This window comes from Apostichopus japonicus, chromosome 4, assembly GCF_037975245.1.
Source record: "Apostichopus japonicus isolate 1M-3 chromosome 4, ASM3797524v1, whole genome shotgun sequence".
NCBI lineage: Eukaryota > Metazoa > Echinodermata > Holothuroidea > Aspidochirotida > Stichopodidae > Apostichopus > Apostichopus japonicus.
In genome coordinates, this window is record NC_092564.1 from 3763358 (window position 1) to 3790626 (window position 27269).

A 27269-nucleotide genomic window follows, 5' to 3' on the forward strand; every position below is an offset into this window, starting at 1 on the left:
ATGTTCGATGTCAAAGGTCAATGTAGATCAATCATAGAAGAGATGAGATCTGGAACACCGTGGATTGCCATCTTGTTTAACATTGTTATATGGGGATCTTCAATAATGATATTTACATGATATGAGTTAAATCGTCTTTAACAAAATCCACCATACTTTTGTCAGTGATGATTTCATCTTTGAAACATAATTATATGACACGTAAACATATATTACAAGTACACTTAATAGAACAATTCAATTAAATACAGACATTTGAAAATATTCCTTACTTGCTCCTTATGTTTAGTTTTCTAATCTATTTTATCGAGTTGATATGCACAATTACATTTGACATAATTTGATCTAGAGATCGTTATCTGTTTCGATCACTACAATATACATTAGACTAAATGCCGTCAATTCATGCATATTCATAACTATATCAGCATATCAGCCTGTAAATTATGTAGTTACCTTTTCTACACTTCAGAACAAAACCGATGAATATATTAAAGTTATAAATGTTTTCTCATTTAAAAAAAAAACAGTCATATCTGGACGTGCTGCATTTTCTTTAACTGCAGAACACTTCTAAAACTTTCAGTTTCTCAAAATCTTTGTGAATTTTGTCTGCATGTAGTGAAGGTTCAGGAAGCAAAATTAACAGAACAATTGGCATTGACCAACAACATCCAAATCAACACATGTGAAACAGGTAGACAACTGGAGAGAGATCTGAGTCGAAGGTAATATAACGTAAAACATGCATTCTTAAAACGAATTAGAAAAACTAGGTATATACCGAGTCAGTGTTCTTAGTAGATGTTCTGGGATATTACATTGAAAACATATCAATATAAGATTTTGCTCCAAACTGAGGCTTGCTGAGTTAAAATGGACATGGCTTTGTTGTATTGCATAACCTTATCTTTACGTCTATATTATATATGTTTTTTACTGGGCTGGGGTTGGGGAAGGGGGATGGGGGAGGTGGGAGGGTAAACAAAACTTAAGATACATCGATATAATAATACCTCAATATGGCATCATTCTTAGATTGTAATGACATTGGATCGTTATTCATATCGTAATCATAATGGAGCTTACAATATATCAACTCTGTTTGTCTAATAAGTTACATACAGTACGTGCATCATACGAAATAAAATTAACCTTAATAGGTGCCTAAGTTGTTTTCATTTTATTGAACGTAGAGTTAATATATTACATTGATTCATTTGTTTCAGAAGACTGCTTAATTCAGATTTATTTTTATAGACGTTTTGTTTTTCAAGAAATTCGAATTGAGTTCGTGCCTTACCAACTAATCTTGTTTCTATTCATTCAAGGTAGAGTTAATCAGCAACGGAGTCCTATAGTATATACTGTTAATTATGAAAGGCACGGGTTTCCTCTTCAATAGAGACAATTTTATAGGTCTATGCAATAAGTTTGTTATAAGTGCATGCGATCATATGACTGCTGAATTGCGGATAGATACAGTTTCCTCATTGATATAATAGTAGGTGTACAACGATAACAAGTTTTTCCAACAGAGTGAGTCATTCCGTCAGTTAATACAGAGGGATGGGAATATATTTACTGATAACAATCGTCAATAACTTGTGGAAACTTCAAATATATATCAGACAAAAGGATAAATGACATTTTAATATACCTCTGGATCACGATGATTGTATTTTAGTTTACTTGACTCATTATTTTTCTCGGGCAGTCTTTTATTTCTTACTTGTAAGAAGCATCAATAGCGGTAAGTTAAAGTTAAGTTTCAAAGTAACAGATGCTTGTCAGTGGAATAAGTGTAATGGTTGGCGGAATCCGGTACATAATAGCACCTTCATGGAAATATATATAACGTTAAATCTAAAGGGACGAGTCCAGGCTTGAATATGTGTGTGTGTGTCGATGCATACGTGTGTAGTTGCATGCTCTATATTTGTCAGTCTTATGTAATAAAACGGACAAACGTTTTCCCCTAAATCCTAAAAATGCATAATTAATGCCACAAAAACTAGTCAGGTTAAACTCTTACTTATATTCAAACCGCAAAACGAAGTTTACAGCTTCTGAATTGAAATGTTTCCGAAATGAAATTTTCATCCGTTAAAAACTCTTCGATGCCCGGAGCATCAAAATTATCTCACGTTACAAATCGCCTTTGTCGACATCTAATGCATAATGGTTTATTCCTTGTTCTTATCTTAGATTTTCTGATCTTTGTTATTGACATTGTATTATTTTTTCGTTTTTTTTAGGTGAAGAAACCAACCAGAGCAGCTTCCAAAATGAAGCTTTTGACGCTTATTTTGGTTGTCTGCCTATCGCAAATAGGTTCCTCAGGTAGGCGCCTAACCAGCTTTCACGGTCTGAGGAGGGAAAATCCATTTATGTCCCCATTTTAAGAGTCATAAATTTCAGTTTAATTAACGCCTGTACTGATAACTTTTTAAGTCAATATGTAGGCTCCCCGAGTGTCGCAACTACCTTTTTCTTTGTAGTGGAGAAGGTAATTAAGATGCTGCGTGGTCCAGGAGAGAGCTCTATTGTGAGGGGTGTCCCCACCTATTTGCGAGGGGTGTCCCCACCCCTTTGAAAGGTATAAGAAAGGAAGGAGCTTACATGCGAAACAGTTCGATATTTTGCCACTTTTGAGACAACGTTGAAATATTTTCGACTGCATACGTTGTACCGCATATACATGTAATAAGTTTATGCACTGTAGAAAGTCTGTGATATATCTGTCAGTGGGGAGTGTGTTTGGGGGGGGGGGGCTGAAGTAAACGTTGTTGAGACCATACTCTTCCCTCTGTCTCGATATGAAATTTGTTTTGGAGGCACTCATAGTGGCTTACATCCGTTCTAGGGAACAGTCCAAGAGGAGGGTTGGCTCTCCTCTTTGACAGATTTTTGTTTCCTTAAGGAGGCTTAAATGGTGCTATCATTTCCATTTGTCAAATCTACATTTTTGTAGAAAGGATTGAAATCTTTACGTGCGTGCATTTGTTTTTGAACGTTTCGTACCCGGAAATTGCATTATGTAGCGCTAATACATTGAATTATTTTATACTTTATAACCATATGTGAAAACACATTCTATACAGTACCAGATGCGTGTCATGTTTGCAACTGTACTACCAAAAGTTGGGTTCTATGCGGCAGTTTGAAACTGCCTGACGTACCAAGAAACATACCTGTGAAGACGACTTTCATGTGAGTGTAAACTTTACAATGCCATATACCATCCATCCATCCATCCATCCATCCATCCATCCATCCATCCATCCATCCATCCATCCATCCATCCATCCATCCATCCATCCATCCATCCATCCATCCATCCATCCATCCATCCATCCATCCATCCATCCATCCATCCATCCATCCATCCATCCATCCATCCATCCATCCATCCATCCATCCATCCATCCATCCATCCATCCATCCATCCATCCATCCATCCATCCATCCATCCATCCATCCATCCATCCATCCATCCATCCATCCATCCATCCATCCATCCATCCATCCATCCATCCATCCATCCATCCATCCATCCATCCATCCATCCATCCATCCATCCATCCATCCATCCATCCATCCATCCATCCATCCATCCATCCATCCATCCATCCATCCATCCATCCATCCATCCATCCATCCATCCATCCATCCATCCATCCATCCATCCATCCATCCATCCATCCGTCCGTCCGTCCGTCCGTCCGTCCGTCCGTCCGTCCGTCCGTCCGTCCGTCCGTCCGTCCGTCCGTCCGTCCGTCCGTCCGTCCGTCCGTCCGTCCGTCCGTCCGTCCGTCCGTCCGTCCGTCCGTCCGTCCGTCCGTCCGTCCGTCCGTCCATCCGTCCATCCGTCCATCCGTCCGTCCGTCCGTCCGTCACTTTGTGAGAGATTCTATACCCGATTTTGTACTCTTTTTTAGCAGTGTATATACATGTGTTCGTATTAACTTATTCAGATTTCTTTTCAGTTTTCTTCGAAACAACTCGATAACTGACCTTCACAGTGATGACTTTTGGAAATTAGTACATCTTAATGAACTGTGAGTAAATCACCGGTTTCTGAATGGAACCCAACATTTTATATGATCTGTAGAGCAACGTTGATGATTTAGATCAAGTTCATCGACAATTTGTATAGCCCTTGCTAATGTTCTTTCATATCAAATATATGAGATCACTAGGGAAACGATATTGTCGTGTGAAGCCCCACCTACAAGTAGGCCTATTAACAATGAATCGAAGCAACACGACATGATGTAACTAGAGCACCGACGGTGCTAAACCCACAGGCATCAACAGTATGGCGGGCCATCAGTCTCAAATCGTGGGGAATCGACTTATACCGATTTAAATCGCCATATACCAGTTTAATTCGACATATCATCGATTTAAATCGACATATACCAATGTAAATCGATGATAAGTAAAATAAATCGGTATATGTCAATTTAAATCGACATATACCAGTTTAAATCGATGATATGTCGAATTAAATCGGTATATTACAATTTAAATCGACATATACCAATTAATTTTACTCATCATCGATTTAAATGGTATATGTCGATTTAAATAGATGATATGTCGAATTAAACTGGTATATGTCGATTTAAATCGATGATATGTAGAATTAAACTGTTATATGTCGATTTAAATCGGTAGAAGTCAATTTAAGCTGCTTGAAATTGGTATAAGTTGAAGGAAATTGGTATATGTATCTTCACATGTCAATCATCACCGAAATCGGGATTTGGAATATGTTAATGAGCTCAATCGATGATATGTCTATTTAAATAGGTATATATCAATTTGAGTTGCTAGAAACTGGTATAAGTCCACGGAAATTGACTTCTACCGCTTTCATTCGACATATCATCGATTTAAACTGGTAGATGTCGATTTAAATTGACATATACCGATTTATTTTACATATCATCGATTTAAATTGGTATATGTCGATTTAAATCGGTATATGTCGATTTAAACTGGTATAAGTCGAATTAAATTGGTATATGTCGATTTAAATTGACATATACCGAATTAATTCGACATATCGATTTAAACTGGTATATGTCGATTTAAATTAACATATACCAATTTATTCATTCATTATGTATTTAATCCAAGACATAAAAAATACAAACATTACAAAAGACAAATAGGATCTGGATGAACAAAAGGAAACTAAATTCCTATAGCCCAAAGGCCTGTGCACCCAAATTATACTTATCATCGATTTAAACTGGTAGATGTCGATTTAAATTGACATATACCGATTTATTTTACATATCATCGATTTAAATTGGTATATGTCGATTTAAATCGGTATATGTCGATTTAAACTGGTATAAGTCGAATTAAATTGGTATATGTCGATTTAAATTGACATATACCGAATTAATTCGACATATCGATTTAAACTGGTATATGTCGATTTAAATTAACATATACCAATTTATTCATTCATTATGTATTTAATCCAAGACATAAAAAATACAAACATTACAAAAGACAAATAGGATCTGGATGAACAAAAGGAAACTAAATTCCTATAGCCCAAAGGCCTGTGCACCCAAATTATACTTATCATCGATTTAAACTGGTAGATGTCGATTTAAATTGACATATACCGATTTATTTTACATATCATCGATTTAAATTGGTATATGTCGATTTAAATCGGTATATGTCGATTTAAACTGGTATAAGTCAAATTAAATTTGTATATGTCGATTTAAATTGACATATACCGAATTAATTCGACATATCGATTTAAACTGGTATATGTCGATTTAAATTAACATATACCAATTTATTCATTCATTATGTATTTAATCCAAGACATAAAAAATACAAACATTACAAAAGACAAATAGGATCTGGATGAACAAAAGGAAACTAAATTCCTATAGCCCAAAGGCCTGTGCACCCAAATTATACTTATCATCGATTTAAATTGGTATATGTCGATTTAAATCGATGATATGTCGAATTAAACTGGTATATGTCGATTTAAATCGGTAGAAGTCAATTTAAGCTGCTGGAAACTGGTATAAGTCGAAGGAAATTGGTATTTGTCGATTTAAATCAGTATAAGTCGATTCCCCACGATTTCAGACTGATGGCCTGCCATACAACTGTGTGTATTTGTAATTTAAGCATACCGCACAGCCGCTTTCAGGATAAATATCAGATTAATGTGTTAAGTTTAAATCTTATGTCACGAGTTATAAACAAAGGTTTGCATTTATATGGCCCTTTTCATAGATAATGAAAAATTCAAGGTTATTAATATCCCCCGCCCACCCCCACACCCAATATGGGAGAACGAACTAACACGCTCTGAAAATATGAAGTGCGCACCTAAACGAATGGCAAATAAAGATACATCCCTATATAGCTTATAAGAACGACGTAACAATCAACTTATGATAGTGTCATAAAGACCAATGAAGGGGTGCAGTGCTTACTCATCACGCGATAACTACCTCTTTATTAATCATAATATATGCAAATGCGTTTATATATATATATATATATATATATATATATATATAAGTATATATATATATATATCATCACGCGATAACTAATGAGAAGGAAAATCCAGAACAGTGAAAAAACTTCCAGCCTCCACCGGGCCTCCCGCTTTGTACGCGGACACCCTAACCAACTAGGCCATGGACGCTGATTGTATGTCCAGAGGTTCGAAACCGGTAAGAAGGTCGTTATTTCACTGTAGGAGTTTGACACCTGTATCGAACAACACTAGTTCTGTTTATGGTGACATATTTTGCCTTACTCTAGAGATCAAACATGATGCTAACCAACTCGAAAATCATTTGTGATTCCTAAAGCCGGATCTCGAAAGACATACTTTGAACAGACTTTATGTTAATGGAATGGAGGTAAATGACAAAGGCAAATGAATATATATAAATGAAAACGTAATGAGAAGCAAAATCCAGAACAGTGAAAAAACTTCCCAGCCTCCACCGGGATTCGAACCCGGGCCTCCCGCTTTGTACGCGGACACCCTAACCAAGTATACATATATATATATATATATATATAATATGCTACCAAAGGCATAACTACTTGAAAATGATTGTGTCCATAGTGTCATAGAAGTGTGGACTATTCTTGTGTACTCTACCGTATCGTTTGATCTTCGAGTGTATACATTACAATCCCTATGTAATACTTACATTTCCACTGTTCGTTATAATGGACGCATATTTGTAGTGTGCACTTACATTATCTGCTTATGGACCTTTTTGTCTTTTCTATAATCCGAGAGTGATAATGGTGAACCAGATCAAAACAATTTCAGCTCTGGCCTTTGGCAGTTTAATCCAGTTACAAAGGCTGTAAGTTTGTAATTTTTTTATCATGTAAGTGTAAAACATGAGTGTCGCATTGCAATCGTCATCCGTTATATCTATGCACAAAACATTCTTACACAAATTGAGTAACCCGACTTCCAGTATAGCAAACAGTATCCAACTAGTTCTGTGATGTACAATATATTTACTACACACATTGTGAATTTGCGATGAACGTATATATGCATATACATGGTTTGCTATATTATTAAGTTAATAACCTAATATGCTTACAAGGTTTCGATATATCACACAATTGATATAATTACTATAATTAGAAGCTGTCAATTTCATTTCGCGGTTTATAATTTACAAACTTCTTGTTTCAGATTATTGCAAAGTAATATGATAAGTGAGCTACCGCATGAAGTCTTTTCAAACTTGACCAATCTAGAGGTTTTGTGAGTATTATATATGTATATGTTGCAGTCCATAACATACCTCATCATCTATAAATGTTAGTTCGAAAGTAGCCGCACCGTTGTTCATTTCAAACTTTCAAATTTCAAATGTAAACCGATGTGTTGCCATTAAAAAACGAAATTTGAGTCATACGCCAAAGGTTCGTAAACATGCTTTATTTCCTCTATATGATGTCAAATCGATTTGTTATTGAAATTGGGATATTTGTTATTGGAACTGTACAACGAGTGCTTCGTTGTCAGTCTTCACCAGACTGTTGTACATTTGATGTGTAAGGATTTTTTACTCTGTGAATAATGTGTACCTCGGAAAGAATTATGAACAAATTTCCAACACAATATACTAACCAAGTAAAAATCTGCACGCTATAATTTCTCCCCTTAAACTTGACAAAGTCGTTCTTTAACCCGACTACATTATTCAGCTATTTGCCACAAAATTCTAATTCACTCTTTTCAATAGAATGTCATGCATCTCCCAGTGCACAGTGCGCATTGTGAGTGACTTGATATGATCATTGATTATAATGTGCAATGGGTGTACTGTTTAGCCTATTAATGACATACAGTAATAGATATATTTCTTATTAATTATAAATATAGCTTATTAATGGTAGCAGTGTGTTTATACTGCTGTGAATTGTCTTTATGTTAAGAATCCATTGAGCATGCAACAGGAAGTTAAAATTGATGTCATGCTGCATAAAATGGTTTACTATTCTGTCTGAGTGAGCAACTATACGTGACTTGCGAATTCTTTCGTTTTCATTTTTGGAACATCTGACGGCTAATTTACACGGAGTCGCTTTCATTTTGTTTAATAATAACTCATTAAGTAATAGATTGTTTCTTTAATTGTACTAAACTGCAACTGATTCACTTCGAAACAAATGATAAAGTGGATATGTAATATATTAACTGTTGACTCATGAAAAGTTAACATTTTCGCAGTTTCAACGATATTTCGACAACTTGATCCATCTTTGTATTGTTGTCGAATTGCCCAATTTATTCAGATGAATCAGAGAATAATGACACAAGCCACAGTTCTAGCTTATAGCTAGATCATTAGCACTTAACAGTTTGAAATTCATCACTGTACTTTCAAATAACCCGGGCAATTTTATCCTGTAACACTTATGTCAAGAATGAAAGCATACTTTCAATCCACTTGTATTCATTTCACCGTTCCGTTGTTGTTTTCAGGTTCCTTAATAAAAACAATATCAAATCGCTTCCGCAAGACATATTTTGGAACTTACACAAACTAACACAACTGTGAGTATTAGTAAGACTGTGATTATTAGTAAGATGTTAGTCATTTCAATCCAAGAAATATTGATATTATGTCGTCTCAGCAACAGTATTGTATTCCGGGATTTTTGCGTGACACCCTTTTTTCCCATTTCTGGAGTTCGACTGAGAGCCGAGTGAATGGCCCTCCTAAAACCAGCATCCGTACTATGCGAATAGGCCTATACTGTATGCAGTGTAGTCGTCGCACACAATATAGCACACATGAGAACACATTGTAAACTTATCGAAGTCTTACGAATCGAACTCCACAAAAGAGAAAGCTGTGACATCACGTAACATTCGACATGGATGGATTGATTCGATAGATCGATAGATGGATAGATGGATAGATGGATAGATGGATAGATGAATAGATGGATAGACGGATAGACGGATAGACAGATAGACGGATTGGCGGATAGACGGATAGACGGATAGACAGACAGACAGACAGACATATAGATATATGCCTATATATGTTGAACTCCAACGAAAATAATATAAGACAAAAGCAGAAAAATAAGACATGACTCATAATTGACAAATAAGGAGTACTGGCGTAGAAAATATATAGGAATTTGCAAGTATTGCCGACGAGCGTCCCAAGGTGACCAAAAATGCCAATTATTTATATATTCTTACATTATATTTTTAATTCAGATGGAGCACATGATTTGGCGTATGTCAAAATGATATGTATCTAATATTACGAGCTGCACGGATATAGCTATTGCTATTGCTTTTGTCTGTTAATTCACGGAATTTATTTTCTTGTTATTTGTTAGCCTATCATTTGTATTGATATATTATTTCTCCAGGTATCTTTTCAACAATGATATCGATTCTCTCCCACGCGACTTATTTTGCAACTTGAGTGCCTTAACCAATTTGTAAGTAAATTGATTACGTTCACACGGGAAACCGTCCAGTTCTATCTGATTAGATCGTGTTGTCCCACCTTTGCGGCAAATATTAACACATGCATGTTAAATATTGCGAATAAACTTGGATGCCGATATTTCAAAATACGAAACAGATATTCAATGCTTGTATTCATCCATGTTATACATTCTAAGTCTTGTTTGTATAATAAGGCGCCAAATCATATTGTACTCCAAATAACATGATTAGACAAAGGCAGAAAAAATAAGATATAACTCCTTTCAAATTATATTATTCCAATATTCCATTTTGGTTGATGAAATAACAAAATTGTGTTTTCATTTTCTCCCGTCACCATGCTAAAGATTCTTGTGACGAATCGACAGTTTGTTTGTTTGTTTTTTAGTTGATGTATTATAATGTTATCGGACGCAAGTGGATTGGCACCAACAAAGAGCATGTAAAAAATCATTGGTAATTTCCTTTCTCACCAGGTACCTGTTCAACAACAAAATTTCAATCCTTCCAGAAGGTATTTTTCGAAACTTGACAAGTCTGACGAATCTGTAAGTTCAAATACGTCGAGCTAGTGTACTATAATTTGCTTACAGCAGTAAAATGTTTATAATTCGCCATGTTACTTAAACGAAATTTGAAATGGAAAATGCAGGTAAAAAGAAAGTAATTTATTATCTTAATATGCCTAAACTGATATCGGGATACCAAAAAGGATTTAGCATGGTTGATTCTATCTTCAGTTAATAGTTAAAACGGATCTTAGATAAGATATATAAATAAATCGAGCTTTTTATGAATTTAAAAACACAAAATAGCCTAAATGCGTCGCAAGTTACTGTTTGCATAATGTAAGCGAGTTGAACTTCATAACTTGCAGAAATGTATTAAATTGGATATACACCTGAACTGACTTTAAAAGTTAATGAATATTTATATATTTTAAAGACAGCTGAAGAACTCAAATTCAAATTAAGAATCCTCCAATGTCCATCTCACACATATGGCATCATATGTACCTCATATTTTGTATGGATCAATCTACAATTTGTATATGTGTTGTTTTCATAGAAAAATTATTTACATGTGATGATAGAATTCCGAAAACTTGAAGGATAACTTCTGGGCTTGGGTTTGTTTTGATTTTGTCGCAGCCTTCGTTTTTGCGATTAAACATATATTACAGTCAATAGACGCTGAGTAACTGCAATGATTTCGAGACTTGTTGTCAATGACTTTCAAGTAAAAATCTTCGGAAACGGAATTTTCATAAGCAATTGTCATGGTTTCATGAACTTTCTTATATGCTTTTGCTTGCTCCCTGATGAATGTTAATTGCATTGTCAGGATGCGTTGGGAAATTTTAACCACTCACTAAAAAATAGTTTATATATTTTCTGACTATGATTTTGGATACTCATTTTTTTTTTTAGCTAGTTGATTTAAGACTAAGGTGGTTAATGATAGTACACTGTCAGTACTCGTCACTTTTCATCAAAAGAATTAGGCAATGATACGTCATAAATGTTTTTATAAAGCACTATCACATTGTTACACTGCCAACGTGCTGAAGAAGTGTTAGTGGTGCACGTAGGCTACGTCAAACCAACATGTTAGTAGTTTAAAGGGTGTGAAGACTCGCGCAAAAAGAAACGTCTGATGCTGGTAATCTGACCTAGATTCGAAAGAGGTGTAACAGAAGTGTTAGACACCACCATCGATCCCAGAAAATACGGACACAGTTTGCTACCTTCGGTAATTAGACACTAGTGTACATTCAGTACATGCAGCTGCTGTCAATACCCACAACACAGTGTGCAAACGATTCAGCGATGGACATATCAGGTCCAGCTTAAGATAACAAGGTATCACGTTTCATTACTGTCTGCATTTTGTAGCGACACGCAGAAAACTTCGCTTACAAGCAACGGAAAGTTAACTTTTTCAGAGCGCGGCACGCGGTTTGGGGCGAGTCTTCAATGCCTTTAAATCTCTCCTATCTTAACCACTTTGCTATTTCGTATTGATCAAATCATCCCTCAATTAAGCACTTTTGTTTTACAGTCCTATGACTAAACCTTCTTGCCAATATTTTTCAGGTATTTATACAACAACTTCATCACGACTCTTTCCGATGACATGTTTATTGATTTACATTCAATGCGGTTTATGTAAGTACAATGCACACTCACTGTGGTTTCTGTTGGTAGCCTACAAATGCGAAGTAAGTATGTCGTATGGAATGGTTTGATTAATGTCTTTCTCGATTTTTCTTGTAACGAACAATACACACGGATGAGTTATCGGGGAAACCAATACCAAAGTTTTTTTCTGCAACTTCAGTTTGTATCCACATGACATTACCAAGATTGAAACAATTTCCAATTAGCAATATTCAAAATATAAGTTTACAATATGTATCTTGCAAGGTCTCTCTTAGTAACTTAAGTTATCCATGAGTAAACATCAAAAGGCTGAAAATATTGAAGATCCCATAGCCTCTGTGTGTCACTATGTACTTTTGTTAGTATACTGTACAAAAGACTATAACCATGTTCTATACATGCTGGAAAATATGGTTGTAAATCTAAATGATAACAAACAACAAAAAGTTGTAGCAAGAAATATGTCTTTATTGCTTTATTAAATATGATGGTTTCATCAACATGAGATTTTACGAATAATTTGCCACTGAGTATTGTACGGCGTAATAAAAAAGAAATTAAACGTGTTAGAAGTATTTTTATACTCATGTTTATCTTAATAGTAATAAATTATTTACTCTACATATTATCATATCGTTCCAGGTACTTACAAAACAACAAAATATCACGCCTTTCGAATAATATATTTCAGAGCTTTTCCAGCGCAAATACGGTGTAAGTATACAGTACTGCACATACATTTTCATGGAAGAATGTCCGTACACTTTTCAATCAAACTTCTTCCATTGTCTTTTCAAATAATCGTTAAGCCATCCCAATTATTTTTTTACATATTTTTTTATCTTGCTTTTTTTTTAATGTTCGATGTATTATTATTACTTTTTTTCCATTAGCTTTATCTTTGATTATCCATTTCTTTACCAGTGACGTACGAGACAACGGCATCCACACTGTCTGCAAAGACTCCTTCCAGGGGCTCGTAGTTAGGGTAATGTTGTAAGTATCCCGAGGCCAATACTCTCCGATTCCTGGCCTGGCCAATGCTCAAAGTAAACTAAAGTAATCTCCAATATAAATAAGAAGAAAATAGCTCGTAAAGTGCTATGAATTTTGTAACCTGTCTTTATGCAGTACCACCACAAAATAGCACGAAGTTTATTTTCGGATGCCTATTCATAATTCTGAAGTGATGATTGATCGTTTGCTTCAACACTGTTTACGTATGTACTATGCTTATACATATATCGTGTACTATAAAATCTTCAATAAGTAATTCCCCTTTAATGTTCCTCAGATATCTGTCAGGGAACAGCCTGCAAGATCTTCCGCCAGATCTCTTTACAAACGTAAAACTACAATTCGCACTGTAAGTAGATGAAATTCAGTTTCTTAATTTCACGTCCTCGCCTTCCTTCCAATCAAGCTATGCATATGTGTATACCTACAGTGGATCGTGCTCTGTGCTCTTCTGTCAGTAATTAATGTCATACTGAGACCGTGTTATACTAAGCTATAAAGGCGGATTTATGATTTAAAGTGACCATACAAGAACATAATTTTATCTTGAAGTTTCAAGCAAATATTAAAACAGAACGCCACCATTGTACGTTTTAATACACATCCATCCGTTAACGTCATGTGACTACGGAATGGGCTCCTAATAGACGGTGCTGTAAGCGACTTGCCCCGAGGGTGATTAAAGGTGAAGCTAGGAAGCCGGTAAATAACGCAAACATTCGGTAATTCCAAATGAAGGGTAAATTGGTCCATTTGAATTTAGTTGATTTATTCTCTCTTGTATGACGCACTTCTCTCCTATTATGAATAACGAACCTTTTTTCATATGATGGATTACGAACCCTTTGATCGATTATGAATATCGGACCCTTTCTCTTATATGAATAACGAACCCTTTTTTGCCATTATGAATTACGGACCCTTCGCTGCATTATGAATAGCGAACCTTTTTGTTTATTATGGATTACGAACCCTTTGTTCTATTATGAATATCGTACCCTTTGTCCCATTATGAATAACGAACCTTTTTGTCCATTATGGATATCGAACCGTTTTGCCCATTATGAATATCGAACCTTTGTTTCCATTATGAATACCGGACCTTATGAATTATGATCCCTTTTTATTATGAATAACGAACCTTTATTTCCATTGTGAATAGCGAACCTTTTTATCGAAAAAATGCAAGATATGATAACGAACCTTATGAACAATGACCCTTATGAATAGCGGACCTTATGAATATCGGGCAGACCCCGTTGGAACATGTTACCTACTGTATGAATTTTACACAGACCTAAGGTAGACCGCAAATTAATTAAGCAGTACTAGTGTAGAGCAAATAAACCGCTGATGGCCGCCCATGAATATGGGATACATAGGTCGCCGATTCCAGTGTTGAATTCAGTTGTTAACGTGCAAATTGGACGAAAAAGAGTTTAAAGTAGCATAGTTGTATGGCGCACCACACGCAATAGGTTGCGTAGACTGAGCTGGATTTGTTTTTTTCTACAAAATATGTCATCCAAATCTTCTGCCCGACCCATCACATTAAGCCAATACAAAACTGACAATGTCACTGCCCCGGACCTGCACTTCAAAATGACAAATTATTGCTTCAGTTTGTTTTAATATGCTAGGGAGTGTATACTTTAAGTAAGGGAATCCCAAATATTATTACTAGGCCTACATAGCACCTTGCCTCAAAGACACAATCCCTAATGCAGCCAAGAAAATCTCTAAATAAGTAGCGCCGAATATGCGTATCGTCTAGAAACGAACACCCGTGTCTAAAATCTCTATAGGTCAGAAGTAAAAAACTTCTAAAACTTGTTTGTAATATTTGAGCGTGAGAACAAAAGAGTTGACACGCTCCCACGGGTGAATTACATCTGAGGACTATCTTTAAAACTTCAAGGGGGGGGGGGTAAGTTTAAACCCACAGGAAATGTGATTACCTCATCAACTGATGAAACCCCTATTAAAAGTGTGAGCAAGAAGTAGCGAAGCGACGTATCATTTGATGGAAACCGGCCCGACGTAAGGGTGAACATTTAAGAGCGATAGCCACATGCCAACAGATGCAATCCCATTAATTCATATGTGTGAGCATGATGTAGCGAAGCCACATGCCAATTCAGTAATGTATATTCGTCACATTATTTTACGATTGCATTTGAACGGTTGGGTTTAACCAATATACGACTTTCGTATGGAAGAATATCAGTGTAATGCAATAAAAGTGAACAGATATAACTGCCATTAAATGTCTAGCATAAACAGATAGCACACATTCTGCTGAAATCAATAGGAAGGTTAAATTTCAATGCAAGGACGATACATAGACAGCGGGAACAGTGTTTAAATCACAGAAGGGGAAATACAGCAAGAAATGTGTTGTATGTGTCTGAAATTGTCGCGGGAGAATGAGGCGATAACCTAGGGCTTAACTGGTGATTATAATTATTTATATTATGTTGTTTTTGTATTAGCTTTCCTTAACATGAATTACACGCGCACTGAACGCACTCTAGGCCACACAATTCCCAAATTCCCAAATTTCGCATTCTGTAGCCTGTTTCAATCATCATCATTTAACTTGCTTCTTCACAGAGACTTGTCTGATGCTAATATCTCAGAGATATCACCTACAATGTTCCGAGCGAACCACACACAAACTCTGCAGGCTCTTTTCTTGCAAATGAATCACATAAAAACCATTCCTCAAGGGACATTTGACTATCTCGTGGACTTAGTCATGGTGTGAGTTTCACTTTGCAATTTCGTTCATACCACAGTTAAACGTATCTGGTAAAGTATGGGATAAAATGGGTTCGAGGCTGAATGACTCAAAATAATTACGCGGTAAAATTGCTTGAACTTTATTGCATCTTTCAGGTTAGAACCACACTCCGTAGAATTTGAATCGCGAAAATTCAAGTTGTCAAAGTTAGTAATAATTTGTGAATGCATCTAGCACTAGCACTGAGATTGCTGTTCCCATGAGCATATTATAAACTAAAAAATGCCTTTGGTTTGCTTCAAATCGTTTACCAACTGGAGAAAATAATACTTTTATAAACATATGTTGCATATACTTAATATATTGGAATTTTGGTGCCCCTGGGACCTTCGTCATCAATACTTGACAATCGAATGAACAGTACAAAATTTAACACAATAAAAGTATGACTCTAGATAAGTGTAAGTTGCATTGGTGGAATTAGAACCAATTAAACTATGACTATACGGGAAGTGGATTAAGGAGCAAATAACGGATTACATATGTTTGTAGATTACATATGTCATATATATAAATATATGAGTGACATACATATTATATGACAGAAAATGCGTCTTAGATAAACTACACAATCATTGACTAGTCACATACACAGGATACCTATCATCTTCATATGTGTTTCCTGTGTTCTCATATCTGGCAGGGTTGTTTACTTTATTTTTCTCATGCTCTCACAGCGTTTTGTCAAATAACTATATCCATGTAATAGATGACGGCGCATTCAGTGGACCAAATCTCGCATATATGTGAGTTTTTAAATTTATTATGGTAATTCATATATCATGAATATCTATTCTTTGCTTGGTGAAGACACTTAGGGACGTTATAGGATGTTTGCATTAACAACAGTATAGTACAATAATTTCGTAATGGAAGTATACTTTCTTTTACATTTTAATTACTTAGTGCGTACATTTAGCAGATTAGATATTATACAGAATGGGTGCCATGATTCGCAATTGCTGAAGATATTAAAAGCGTGCTTACATATTGTTTAGTTGCACCTAATAACTTAATTTTTAAGTGCTGCTTTAAAAAAAATTGAATGATATCGTATGTCGACATAGCATTGCTACATGAATAGTAACTCTTACAGTGTCTTTTATGAATGAATCCGCAATACAAGAACAAAACAAATAATCTTTAGTTTTGTAATACGGTTCTCCTGCTGAATGTTTGTCTAACTGTCAACACTTGGGAACAATTTACAATTCAACTATTTGTTATGTCTTATTGTAATAATGGAATGCTATCGTTAACATGTTTCCGAACTTGATGTTTTATTATCTGTATGTATAAACAAGAGCACCGTCATACCAGGGAGTTGTTATGGAACTCCCTGGTCATACGACGTCACGAAACATGCCTATTCCAACAGCAGCATCTAGAAACCACCATCCTAGCAAACATGTAACAAGTTTCATCAAATACTTCTTGTGAGATCTTGGTACAAGATCATATGTCATTTTATATTATTTAGTTGTTTGTAATATCTTTCCGAAGTTATTGTATTGTGGTTTACTTCATTGAAACAATAATCCAGCTATGCCTCAATAATTTGGATATTTAGCTTATATTGCGCGTGTCATAACTGCTTATGTGTACCTATGGGTGTATGTGAGGGTGCGTAATAGTACGCGTTTCGTTATTTATATACCCGTCTATATGAATTTCCTTCCGGCATAGTCTATCCTAAGATAAGAACTGTTTGTGCGTTCATTATCTTCTTCATTGTTCATAGTTATCTTCTTCATGGAACCCTGAGCATTCATATATGAAACTTCATGTGGAGTCACTAAGACATACATACGAATAAATCATATAAATTCTTTATATGCCAGATACTTGTTTGGAAATAACTTGACTGAAATATTAGACAACCCTTTCACGGGATCGAAGATTAAAGAGGTGTAAGTATACTGCGTATATAAATATATATATTCATATATATATATATATATATACAAACGTATGTATATAATATAATATATATATATATATTCATATATATATATATATATATATATATATATATATATATATATATATATAATTGAAATCGTAGTTAGTTGGAAAATCAAGAACACTGAAAAAAACTTCCATCAGCCTCCACCAGAATTCGAACCCGGGCCTCCCGCTTTATATGCGGACACCCTTATATATATATTTACATATTAATGGATGGATGAAATGGATGGATGGATGGATGGATGGATGGATGGATGGATGGATGGATGGATGGATGGACGGACGGACGGACGGACGGACGGACGGACGGACGGACGGGTGGACGGGCGGGTGGCCGGACAGACGGACGGACGGATGGATGGACTAGTGGAACACTCGTAGTTATTACTCACAGTTTCTCGCGTTGGACGATTATCAAACAACTCTGATGATCTTCCAAAGCGTGAAACTCAGAGTGTCATGACTGTACATAGTGCACCCCTGATGCTTTGAATCTGACAATATACACAGAATTACCACTAATTGTTATAGGCATGCCAAGCCGTATTTAAGAAGTGATTGGGTAATACGCCCTCATTTACATTTATACAAAGCCAGTTTATACGCATTCACACACCTGTAGAATCACTGTGATCGAGTGGTACGGACTGTGTCACAAGATCCGGGGTTCGATTCTTTTCTTCGCCTGATGAGTCCCAAAAGGACGAAACCGGTCGTGAAGAATAATGTTTCTGGTGTGTTGATCTTTATTTATTTACTTTATACCTGTCATATCACCTTATATATATATATATATATAGATATATATATATATGTATATATATATATAAATAAATATGCATAAATATACCAGTGCTCATTGCCTACCTGATAAGGTGTCCTCATATATAGCTGGAGGCCCGTATATTTCTCAATAAAACCCATCATTTCGACACCTTAGCATCTTAGCCGACCCACCCCCCCCCCGCCCCAGTACAATAAACTCGTCGCACCCCTGCTGAAGGGCATTTATGCTATCAAACCCCAACCGAAATTGAATACGTCACAAGCATAACAAAATATACGTTTTTTCTTTAAATTTTAGTCACCTCTACGGAAACGACATAAAGACTTTATCGCTTAAGTTGTTGATGGAACTTGATAGTGACACTTCACTGTAAGTAAAATCATCGACATACATGAGAAGGTTTATGAAATATGTTGTTGACGATAGTTATTTCCGTTACATATCTCCTGGCATTTATCAGAAGGTTTGAACAGGCATTGCAGCAGAGGTGGCAAGACAAGTAAAACTCTTTGGAACCAAATTTCAGGTTGAAGTGGGATGTGTGGTTTTAGGTTGAGGGTCAGAACAAAACTACTCATAATTTTCTTCAAAATTAATCTTCTGTGTAGTGCTTACGCAAATTCCTTTGCGCGACTGAGTGTTCCATGTTGTGAAAGTGGCAACACTAGCCTTAATTTTAAAGGGATAGCAGTGCTACATTGAGGTAAAGGTGTATGTTTCACTACCAAAATTGGAAACGGATCATTTGTGAAAGGTGAACGTTGCAGGTTTCTCACAGAAGTTGGGGCGTAACCCCTTGCTTATTCGCCTCCGTCCCGTCTTCGTTGCTCCAGAAATTGGTTTTAAATTACATCAATATTATAATTTCTAGTTTAAAGCCTGTTGTTATTGCCTGTGTATTTTTGTGATACTTGTGTTCAGTTTTTTATTCGGGAGACATATTTATTTATAAGTGTTTATACACGTTTCTTTCTCTAGCTACCTGAACTGTGCTTCGCTGTCTGAATTACCACGAGACTCTAATCACGAAATCATGTGAGCTACGGGTGCCTTTATTTTTTAATTGGTATACCTAAATAAATAAATAAACAAGTACTTCTGTCTGCCCATCTCTCTGCCTCTAACTCCACCTGCCTCTCTCAGCATCTCTCTGCCTCTCTCTATTGGTCTCTCTACCTCTTTATAATGGCCCAATACCTTAAGTGTGATATATCACCCTGTTACCATTCATTTAAAATTTGACAATGTGGTATTGAAATATCATCACTTACATTATAAAGGTGAAGGATTGATGATGTCGCACACTCTCAATTCACGCGGTACACAATCACATTTGGCAAGAAATTATCTTGATCTATTCAAAATTGCTATTGAGCATGATTGCAAATTGCAATGCAGTTGTGGTCACCTCCCTCAGTGAAAGTAGTATAGCGATATACACTCTCACCCATTGATGTGGTTTCAAATAAGTTTTTGGTTGGCTCCTAAAGCCTTGGTGAATATTTAACGAAACTATTGTGAACTAAATATCCAGTTAGTTAGCTACCAGTCGGTGTTTCAATTCACTCTAACGGCAACATCCATTGCAACAGAACATGTTACTTTTATTAATCAACTTGGTCAATTTCTAACATTTCTTTTAAATGTGTTTATTACTCAGGAAATGTGTTACCCCTCAGTCTTTACCTCCAATACCTATGCAAGGACCTGCGTTCTTCTTAAAGCAGATGATGGCAGAATATTTCAACGCCAGTGGGTTCTCCTGTGATGTATTCTACGAGTGCGTTCCATGTAAACCAGGTACCTTCGCTGATAGAGAACAGGATGGGTGCCATTCTTGTCCTCGAGGTGATATGTTAAATATATTACGTCGTTCTTAAGTGCTAAAAATAATAAATAAGATAACAATAATAATAATAATATCAACAGTGATGTATAACGCGCGTATATCCACCCGAAAGTGTGCTCAAGGCGCGGGAGAGTAAGAGAGAAAAAAAAAGCAACTACGAATGAACAAAATAAAAATTGGTAACATTGATGAATGCTTGGCGCATAAGATGAGTTTTCAGACAGTTTCTTTTAACAAAGTGAGGGAAGCACAACATCTGAATTCTAGTGGTAATCCATTCCAGAGGCGAGGAGCAGCTACTTCGAACAATCTGTCACCCCACGTATGTTTGGGCCGTTGATCTTGGAGAAAATGCATCTTACTGGAGCAAAGACGTCTTATCGGAGTGAATGCTTGGAGCATGTCAGAGATATAAGAGGGAGCCACGCCATTGAACGATTTGTAAATAATTATCAGGAGCTTGCAAGTAATTCGGTTGAAATTAACAACAGGTTTGATTTGACAAGACCTTTTAGATAATGTAACAATTGCTAAAGTATGTTATGCAGTATAATATTCATGTTTAGCCAGTTGCCCGTGAGATCCGAATCAGAACAACAAAAATCCCCAAACGGAAAGTAAATTGCCTTCTTTAAAGCGAGAACTTAATCTTTGTTAATTATCTGTAATTTGCTATTACAATGTAGGTGGATTTTTCCAAGACGGAATCGGACAGGTAGCCTCTGTCCGTGGGCAAATGGCATGCAAGCAATGCAACATGGGTACTTATGTAAAAGATGGTGGAGGGTCTTCAACTAAGGACTGTGAAGTCTGCCCAGAAGGTACCAATCAATCGACATTTGCCGGATATCGAGCGTGCTCTTGCAAGGAGAACTATGCACGTACAGACCGTTACGGTCCCTGCACACTCTGTCAAGAAGATGGTCTTAATTGTTCCAAAGACTACAAGGCCCTGCTTCCTGGCTTTATGTGGACCTGGGAGATTCCTGACGCAAATTTGAGCAATTATAAAAAATACATAGACAACGTGAGACAAGAGAAACGCCTCCTTGATTCTTTCACCAGCTATAATGAAACATTTCCAGTCATATTTGAATGTCCTCGACCGGAGAGTTGTGCAAATGATAATGGAACAATTGAAGGAACATGTGCAAAAGGGTACCAAGGATGGCTTTGCTTCAACTGTCAACCTACATACTATTCAGTGCTGAACGTCTGTGTACATTGTCCGAGCTTAGCGGTACTTATACTAGAAACCTGTTCATTCGTCATTGTCTGTGTGTTGATTATGGTGTTCCTTTTATGGCAGATGAAGAACGAAGATGGCTCCCACGAGACAAGAACAATTTTAGACGTGATTATTGCTAGAATCAAAATTTTGCTCGGGTTTTATCAAGTCGTTGGAGAAATATTCACTTCGTTTCATGACATTAAATGGACTGGACCGTTGATCATCATTGGCAGTTTTATTTCATCTTTGGAGATGAACATTTTGAAGTTATTTGTAAGACCTCGATGTTACGACGATCGTTTGGTAATCAATCCAAAAATTGAATTTATCTTGGCAGTTACCATCCCAGTGGCAGTCATTCTTTTCCCCGTTGTTTTCTTTTCTGTAAAGAAAATTTACGTTATCTGCAGACAAATGATAGATACCAAAAACCTCGAAAGGTCGTTTGAAGGATTGAAGTCCAAATTGTTTACCTACGTTGTCGTGCTCCTCTTCATCATTTACCCAAGCGTATGTTCATCAATTTTCCAACTTTATCCACGTGCATGTAAAACATTTTTCCTGGATGACAACAGTCGTTACTACATTAAACGGCTCCGATCAGACCTTGATGTCGATTGCGATAACCTCGGTACATACAATGCTTTAGCCTACGTCTTCACTGTGGTATATATTATTGGGTTTCCAGCCTCCCTTCTCTATGTCCTATGGCTAAAGTGGCGAGAGCGAAATGCTCATGATGAAAAGGGTCTGAGACAACTAGGATCAGATGAAGTTGCGAGACATGATCAAGTTCATGAAGATAACGACGATGATGATGAAGATTCTCCTCTAATCATCAATGATTCCAGGCCTACTGAAGCCGCAATGACGACGCCATGGCTTGAATTCCTTTGTGAAAATTACAAAGATGATTTCTGGTTTTGGGAGATCATTGAGCTAACCAGGAAGGTTTCTCAAACTCTCTTGATCACATTATATGGATGGGAGGACAGACTGACAGTACTCCTGACGACGTGCATATCTGTGATATTTTTGGTACTACATGCCCGATACCGACCTATGAAAAGCTCTTATGAACAGAGTCTGCAAGTAAGATATTTGATATTCTAAAATTTAACCTTAATTTTGATGTCTACTTAAAGTCATCGTGAATTCGTGTGAAATTTCTTTGAAAAGTCACAATATGGACGGATTGGAGGAAGACAAAGAATGACAGAAGCTTACTTTGGTCTTGGTTGAACACCGTAGACATGTGATATGGTTGACCATAACGTTCGGTGCAATGATATATGTTATAAGATAGTAACATCTGCTATGAAATCAAACTACCATCTTCTCCCATGCGGAAAATAATGTTAAATGTGGATTGTGGTGATTGCATGACCGTAAGAACATCCGACCAACGCTTTGCGTTTATGTTACAAAAGTAACCATCAGTATCAAACTGCATTTGATATGCTTTAATGCTCTCCTTATATTCATCTTCCAACAGATGTTGTCCTTGGCGGTGATTTTTATCAACGTTCTAGTGGCTGCGAATAAAATTCCCGATACTTACGAGGATCCAGTTTCAATTGTGCTGATTCTTTTGAACGTCTTGGTGCTGGTGATAATCACAGGTGATACTAATTCGATAGATCCCTAATTTAAAGATTAGGGAGCTTGAGATTGTTCTTGAATCACATGTTGCCGTAATTGAATTCTGAAAATGCTCAAGACAGGTATACTTTTTTATTTACTTTTATGTTCTAAGTTACCCATCGAAACAAAGCTAACATAAAATACATTCTTTAGTTGATTCTTTATGACATTTAGGTCGACAAATGGATTAACATTACGCATGCAGTCATCATTGTGTGTTATTCCTATTCTCTCCTTTATCTATGTTTCAGGTGAAGTTTTGTGTACAGTTATTCTGCATATAAAGAATGCTGGTTTGGTAAAAATCATTAATACTGTTCGAGGAGCCAACATTTTTCCATGGCGTAAGAAGAAATCATATGAAAGAAGACGGACAAGCCCAAACCCAGAGTAGTTTTCTTAAGGATAAGACGCCATGCAGAGTGACGTAGGCAGAATTGCTCGCATTTGCCTTTACCATTACCTTCCAAGTATACTAAGATATGCACCTGAATAATTTTTCACCCAAAAAGCCAAAAAGATCACACACAAAAAAAAACCTTTTGACAAATCTGCATTGTCGGCTGTACAGATTCTATTATGTAAATAATGGCAGAATTTTATGGAATTTCTATACGTTCAATATATAAGTATATATATCCACATGTACTTCTAAGGAAAATATTATTAGACAAAAACAGAGAAGTAAGTTATGGCTCATAATTGACAAATAAGGAGTACTGTTTTAGAAATTATATCGTAATTTTTGCCCCCCCCCCCTCCGTGGGATCTTCGTCAGTAATTCTTGGCAGTGGAATGAAAAGTACAAAATGAAACATAATGAAGGTATGACGCCATATAAGTGTAAGTGGTATTGGTGGATTTAGTACTAAATAGCGGATTAAGGAGCAAAAAATAGGAAGAACGGATTAATGTGTTAGTAAAACTGATAGTTGTTAATGGGTCCCAAGTCTTTGCTGAGGCCGATGATGTGAGACTTAATACCAAAGATCCATGCGATTTCTTTCAGTTTACCTTCAAACTTTGATTTGAAATTCAAGGCAATTAGAATACATTTAGGTTTTGACAGAATGTCTATTAAGATTGAAATGATCAGAAAAGGGGGAATCCTGCTAATTAATCACGAAGATGATTTCTTGTGAATATTCAAGCGTAAGCGGAACCAAGAGCCTGTTTCACCTACATAACTGCCCTCTCTACAAAGAATACATTAGAATATATAAATGAGATAACAAGAGAGGGAAGGGGCTTTTAGACCATAGTCAATATTGTGATTTTTTTTATCACAGTATCCGGGGTAATATAGGGGCATATTTGGCACAGAGGTTTTCCGCTACAGATATAACCTGCGGAGGTGGACACTGGGTAAGAATGTCTGGAGGAAGTGAATAGAAATCTAAGGTGGGGGGTTGACGAAAAGTTAGCATGGGTGGGGGGGGGGCTTACATGCTTTTCCTACAGACTGGCCGTCTTTGAATGAAGCAAAATCATATCTGAAAGAGTAAAGTATTTCATGAGGGGTTGTAATTAGGCACAAACGGAATACTTGTGTTAGGATTTAGGACTTGTATTTCTGCTTTCATCTATTTGCCTTCTCATATACATTTATTTGGGGTGTGAGAAGGGGGTGGGGGTAGGATGTTGTTCCTTTGAAAGTTTACCTCGAATTTCTTACTTCTCCATATGTTTATTTTGCTAGTTGTATCTATAGTTTTACCTGTTAAATCCAATTTTCTTATTGGGAAGTTTGGTATGGTACCGTCTAGTTTGTAAATGTTCATTATTCGTATACTATTGCTCTTCTATTTTCTATGTTTCGCTCTCACTATTTGGGAAGCCATTTTATTTTGTAAACGAACACAAATGAAGGGCGTAGGAACCGGGGGGCTTGGGGGCGCAAGCCCCCCCCAGTGAAAAATGTGGAAGGGCGGAAGTATCATTCCGCTCCCCACTTCGCAAGTCAGAAAACCCCTTTTTCATTTCCAAATGAGAAAAAAAAATCATTTGGAGCACCAAATTGCATCTAAGGCCAGGTGAAAATACAATATTAAGTTTACAAAATGGAGTGGGTGTTGAAGTGTGCTATATTGCACCAAATTGCATCTGGGGCTACCTGGAAATGGAAAAAAAATTCAAAAGGGGAGAGGGACACCCCCTCCCCTTAGACCCATAAACGTACGAGGCGGGGGCAGACTGCCCCCTTAATTTCCAGAGGACAAGAAATTCGGGCAAAAGTCCTGAAAAATTCGGGCAGCCTAAGAAGAGATTTTTTTCATAAATATGCAGTAGCTTGCCCGGATCTTTTTCAAATTTTTGCCCGACAATTCCATGTTTACTTTATTTAGCATCATGATGCCCGAATATTTCCGTGTAACACAACCGTAAGCGCAGCTCATCTGGGCTACCACGCTTTTTGCACGATCATTTTTTTTCTAACTAGTCAACTGTACACCTGGACATTTCCGACATGAGTGTATATAAGAAACATTTTCCCTTTTTCATGGATGGTAAGGGGGTGGGGGAGGGGGTGCCTACAAGCCTAGAAGTACAGGTTTATCATATTCTTTGTTATATTTTATCCTTTTTTTGTGAGACAAATTGCAGTCTCACCTGACACAGCGACATTATCCCGCCTACGTTTCGTTGAACAATATATGTTTTTCTGGAGGTAGCTGAGTACTGTGTTAAAATAATAAATACGGTAAATAAAAAGGAGCTTAAAAACTATACTGTCCTATTTTTCCCCTTCAAAGTGATGTTACCATTTTTCTTCTTCTAATTTACCAAATTTTTGGGGAAGTGTAAATTTCTAAAACGTGAGGTAATAAAATAAAGAATGTTTTGATGCAACTTGCAAGGCCTCAGAAGCGCAATTTCCTGCAATCTGAGAGGCATTTTTTACCAAAAATTTTCTTGTACGCTACGCGCCAACCGATGGTGGCGCTCCGCTTAGATAGTGTCACGGGAACTTTCGGGCACAAACATTTCTGCCCCCCAAACTGAAATGGTCCCATACGCCTATGCTAAGACCACTCCCCAGACCGCCCATCAGTCTTCAGCCCCCCCCCCCCACTCAAAAGTACCTTCCTATGCCACTGACACAAATTAAATTGTAAACGCCACGATTTGAATTTAGATTATAGCTTAGGTTTTTTTTTACAACGATTGGTGAAAACTTTTTATTCCATTTGAAAGGAAAATATCTAACTTTGCATTAAATGATAATGAACGGAACTACAAAATGTTAACTTCTTAAATTGACTGAAAAGGGTCTTCTATTAAAAGTTATTTTCTATAATACACTGATTATGTTCTATTTGCAATGTTAAAGTGTTGCAATTTTGTCGCATAATATGGCACTTGATATTCTTTTTCATCTAACTTTAACATTTTCCACACTTTTTGATTTTATTGCTAATTATATTAAGCTTAAATATTACCTGTTCAAAAGATACACGTTTTGTATACGATATTACAGCCCACGCAAGCACAACTTATCCTTTTCATTTGTTGTTTTTTAAGTAATTTTAGTCATCTTTTTCCACCTATCTATATGACTTACAAAGCTTGATTCACTGTTAGAGATAGCTAGAGAATACGCATGAGACAGCTGAGTACATTACAGCCTGTTGCTGCACACAACTTGTTCTTTCTATATAAGTCTATATAAGTTCTTTCTGTATAACAGAAACTGAGGAAAAAACTGTTTATACATATATACAGATTGCTTAAAGGTAACACACTAACAATACAACCTGATTAACCTAACAATAGTCTCAAGCAG

At 36.4% G+C, this 27269-nt stretch overlaps 1 protein-coding gene across 6 annotated transcripts; it reads left to right on the forward strand.

The window, feature by feature from the left end:
• Nucleotides 1-548: 548 nt before the first annotated feature.
• On the forward strand, nt 549-26995 carry LOC139966175 (uncharacterized). 6 transcript variants are annotated; one of them, XM_071968942.1, is made up of 22 exons: nt 549-728; nt 2259-2343; nt 3105-3213; nt 3990-4061; nt 7320-7391; nt 7736-7807; nt 9035-9106; nt 9943-10014; nt 10501-10572; nt 12121-12192; nt 12829-12900; nt 13111-13182; nt 13481-13552; nt 15817-15966; nt 16684-16752; nt 17848-17916; nt 19059-19130; nt 19740-19796; nt 20422-20609; nt 21297-22933; nt 23337-23463; nt 23737-26995. In XM_071968942.1, the coding sequence occupies exons 2-22, from the start codon at nt 2289-2291 to the stop codon at nt 23877-23879; spliced, it is 3396 nt and encodes a 1131-aa protein (XP_071825043.1). In that variant the 5' UTR covers nt 549-728; nt 2259-2288; the 3' UTR covers nt 23880-26995. The 6 variants fall into 6 exon arrangements, with proteins under 6 accessions (XP_071825043.1, XP_071825044.1, XP_071825045.1 ...); XM_071968943.1 differs by lacking the exon at nt 549-728 and adding an exon at nt 1446-1504; XM_071968944.1 differs by lacking the exon at nt 549-728 and adding an exon at nt 1490-1539.
• Nucleotides 26996-27269: the final 274 nt, after the last annotated feature.

What these genes read in the sequence shown, in the direction of transcription:
- LOC139966175 (XM_071968942.1), top strand. Translation starts at nt 2,289, where the DNA reads ATGAAGCTTTTGACGCTTATTTTGGTTGTCTGCCTATCGCAAATAGGT. An exon ending in TTGAGTGCCTTAACCAATTT is followed by an intron (nt 10,015 to 10,500) that starts GTAAGTAAATTG and finishes CTTTCTCACCAG; the next exon opens with GTACCTGTTCAACAACAAAA. An exon ending in TTGACAAGTCTGACGAATCT is followed by an intron (nt 10,573 to 12,120) that starts GTAAGTTCAAAT and finishes AATATTTTTCAG; the next exon opens with GTATTTATACAACAACTTCA.